Raw genomic sequence first — 4,189 nt, 5'->3', positions numbered from 1 at the left:
AGGACTCACCAGGTACCTCTAGTCTTCCTCAGGACTCACCAGGTACCGCTAGTCTTCCTCAGGACTCACCAGGTACTGGTAGTCTCCTTCGATCTTGTAGCGTTTCTTCATCTCCACGTCCAGCTGGTTTCTGGCGTGCTTCAGTTTGACCTCCAGAGCGGCTTTGGCCACGTCGGACTTGACCAGCAGCTCTTTGTATTTCTTCAACTCGAGCTCGGCGAGCAGCCAGCGCTTCCTGACTGCCTCGAAGTTCCTCAACATGTCGACAAACTCTGAGAGAGGAAAGAGGAAAAACCACCAAATCACTCAGACTCCCTGCAGAAGGTCTGTGACGAGGACACCGGCTCTGTCTCGCCGCCCCCCCTCATATTACATCATTATTACATCATCACATCGTTTCTTCTGGGTGTCTCTGCCGCGGATCCACCAAACGGCCAAAATGACATAAAGAAAAGAAACTATCTAACAAAAAAGGACTCATCCAGCATGGACCGTTCCCCCGACAACGGCTGAAGTTACAGTTACAATAATGGAAAACGTTTTAATCTAACATTCAAAGAACATTTTAACGATGTTTATCGTTTCAAATAATGTTAGTGAGGTTAAATGGGAGTAAGACGTACGTTTGAACTGCGACACTGAGGATGTTTTGGCAATGTTGAGGTGACGGATCAGAGAACGTTCTTTTATAAAACGTTCCCACAATGTTACATCAGAACAAGGGGCGTCCGTACGTATTTTCAGGTTTATGCATCCTCCATAGTTAGTTCAAGACTCTATGTCTACATCAAGTAAATACCTACCTACATATGGGGAAGTCTTAGTGCCCACATGTTACGTTTGACCATCGAGACCTGAGATGGACCACAACCAGCAAATCAGCAACGCAAACACGTGCCTCAGTGCTCAAGAGAACCTCAGCGCCTGACGTGTCGGTGATTGACACCGGCCATCGACGTCATGACGACTGTGTAAACACCACTGTCTGTCCTCTGTTCACTGTCTAACGGCCGCTTGCATGTTTCTTTCGTTTCTGAATCGACCCGAGTGCTCATAATAAACATTTCCTAGTTGAAGATTCAACTGGTGTCTCCGTTCCCAAATTCATCACAGAAAATCATCCCATCAAGCGGAGAACGTTTTCAAAGCTACATTCAGAACAAGTTACTGAGGACTGAGGTTACACAGTTTTTTAATGAAAATGTAATGTAATATAGACATATGTCACAATGTAAAAACACCAACTAACTTTTAACATTTTTTTATGTTTATTATTTATTTAACCTTATGAAGAACGTTCTGGAAACTAAATCTGACGCTGAAAACTTAACTAAAACACTGCATTGGTTGCATTGTAACATTCTCAAAACATTTTCAGAGCATGTGGAGGCTCAGAGTCATGATGTAAAAAACGTTTCCAAGGTGTCTGACCGTGCTCAGTATTGGCGGCATTCTCCTCCATGGTGATCCTCTGGAGACAAAGAGCCAGCAGCTCCTCCACGAGGAGACCCGACTCCCCCATCGCTCCCCCGCCTCCCACTGCAACATTAAAGGAGCTGTTAGCTGATAACAACTGCACTCTTATTTTGGTAATCTGGTGCAGAGTTCTTTGAACTGACACACACAAAGACCAGTTTAACCCCAGCTGGCCCAGTTTATCCCCAGCAGGTCCAGTTTACCCCAGCAGGCCCAGTTGAACCCCAGCAGGTCCAGTTTAACCCCAGCAGGCCCAGTTGAACCCCAGCAGGCCCAGTTGAACCCCAGCAGGTCCAGTTTATCCCCAACAGGCCCAGTTTAACCCCAGCAGGTCCTGTTGGACGCCAGCAGGCTCAGTTGAACCCCAGCAGGCCCAGTTTATCCCCAGCAGGCCCAGTTTATCTCCAGCAGGCCCAGTTTAACCCCAGCAGGCCCAGTTTATCCCCAGCAGGTCCAGTTGAACCCCAGCAGGATGAGGCGGACTCTCATCACGGAGTCATTGGACGTTTTAAATCCCTCTCAGGAGCTTGCAGACGTCAGGTCACGAACCGGACCATCACTGACTGACCTCAGGGACGAGGACGCTCAAGACCTTTTTCCGAACACTTCTTTTTGTTTTCAAGGATGAAACCGTTTTCTCTACGACCATCTGCTGTACGACACCTGCACAGATTCATTAACCCTGCAAACGCCTGCGACCACGACCGAAATTAACTCACGAATATTTAGGAAATATTCACGACTGTTTTTGGCGGCCTGGTTTAAAACTCATCATCACTGTCACGCACACTCTGTTCGTCTCTGCTCGACAACAGCAGAGTGTGTGAGGTCAGCACTGAACAGACACACACACACACTTCCTGTTTGAGCTGATTCTGACTGAAGGATCACCTGAACCCAAAACACACAAAACACAAATACACACAAAACACACACAACACACAAATACACACAAAACACACAAATACACACACAACACTCAAAACACACACAACACTCAAAACACACAACACTCACAAAACACACAAAACACACACACAACACACAAATACACACAAAACACACACAACACACAAATACACACAAAACACACAAAACACTCAAAACACACAAATACACACACAACACTCAAATACACACAAATACACACACAACACTCAAAACACACAAAACACACAAATACACACAAAACACACACAACACACACAACACACAAATACACACACAACACTCAAAACACACAAATACACACAAAACGCTCAAAACACACAAATACAAACAAAACACACAAAACACACAGAAACACACAAAACACTCAAAACACACAACACATACATACACACAAATACACACAAAACACTCAAAACATACAAAAGACACTGACACACACACACACACACATACACAGAGACACACACACAAACACACACACACACACACAAACACACACACACACACATACACAGAGACACACAAACACACAGACACACATACACACATAAACACACACAGACACACACGTACACATACACACAGACACACACAGACACACACAAACACACACACACACACACATACACAGAGACACACAAACACACACACACACACACACACACAGACAGACACACACACACACACACACACACACACACACACACACACACACACGCAGCGTCGCGGCGCTCAAAGCTCGGTCTCTCACACAGAGGAAAGTCTCGTGAGCGCGTCCACGTGCGCGGCCTCGCAGCTGCGCACGTCCCCCTGTCTCTGTCCAGACTCACCTCCTGCTGCAGCCTCCTGTCTCTGTCCCTGTGCCTGTCCCCCTGTCTCTGTCCCTGTGCCTGTCCCCCTGTCTCTGTCCAGACTCACCTCCTGCTGCAGCCCCCTGTCACTGTCCCTGTGCCTGTCCCTCTGTCTCTGTCGGTGTGTCTCAGCTCATCACCTGCTTCATTGATTTGTCCTGCGAGCCTGAGACCACGTGACTTCACCTGCTCCTCCTATTGGTGCTTACGTCATCGGCGCAGCAACGTCATCGTGTTACTTTTCAAAAAAATCAGTAAATAAAAGGAAAATAAATATTTGACAGGAAATAAATTAAAATTGTTGTGTTTTATTATTTTAACAGAGGACCAAAGTAATTCTGCTTCCCAAACTTCCTGTGAAACTTTTGACTTTAACAACAAACAAACAAACACGGGTGACCACGAAGAGTAAACAAACAAACAAACACGGGTGATCATGAAGAGTAAACAAACAAATACGGGTGACCACGAAGAGTAAACAAACAAACAAATATGGGTGACCACGAAGAGTAAACAAACAAACAAATACGGGTGACCACGAAGAGTAATCAAACAAACAAATACGGGTGACCACGAAGAGTAAACAAACAAAACACGGGTGACCACGAAGAGTAAACAAACAAACAAACACGAAGAGTAAACAAACACAGACACAACAAACACATAAACACCAGCTGACACCTTCGTTGATGACTAAATGAACACGAAACTAAATAACGTAAATAAATAAATATTTTTGTTCCATGATGAGACCGACTGACCTCCTGCTGATTCTGAATATTTCTGCAGTTATGGCTTTGATTCACAGTTTTCAGGTTTGATAAGATTATTAATTTTTTTGTTTTATTTTATTATCAATATTTTTATTTTGACACACAGAGACACACAGAGGACACACAGAGACACACAGA

At 45.0% G+C, this 4,189-nt stretch overlaps 1 protein-coding gene across 1 annotated transcript; it reads right to left on the bottom strand.

Moving 5' to 3' along the window:
- Positions 1 to 69: 69 nt before the first annotated feature.
- LOC121938026 (rac GTPase-activating protein 1-like) lies at positions 70 to 3,384 on the bottom strand (the record flags this gene model as incomplete). The annotated part of the gene is made up of 3 exons (XM_042481316.1): positions 3,346 to 3,384; positions 1,432 to 1,539; positions 70 to 272 (listed from the first exon to the last, which is right to left on the bottom strand). Coding segments are annotated over exons 2-3 (294 nt in total), but the record flags the coding sequence as incomplete, so codon positions are not given.
- Positions 3,385 to 4,189: the final 805 nt, after the last annotated feature.

The sequence above is a fragment of the Plectropomus leopardus genome, unplaced genomic scaffold, assembly GCF_008729295.1.
Source record: "Plectropomus leopardus isolate mb unplaced genomic scaffold, YSFRI_Pleo_2.0 unplaced_scaffold28232, whole genome shotgun sequence".
Classification (NCBI taxonomy): domain Eukaryota; kingdom Metazoa; phylum Chordata; class Actinopteri; order Perciformes; family Serranidae; genus Plectropomus; species Plectropomus leopardus.
This window is presented reverse-complemented; position numbering and strand designations above follow the sequence as displayed.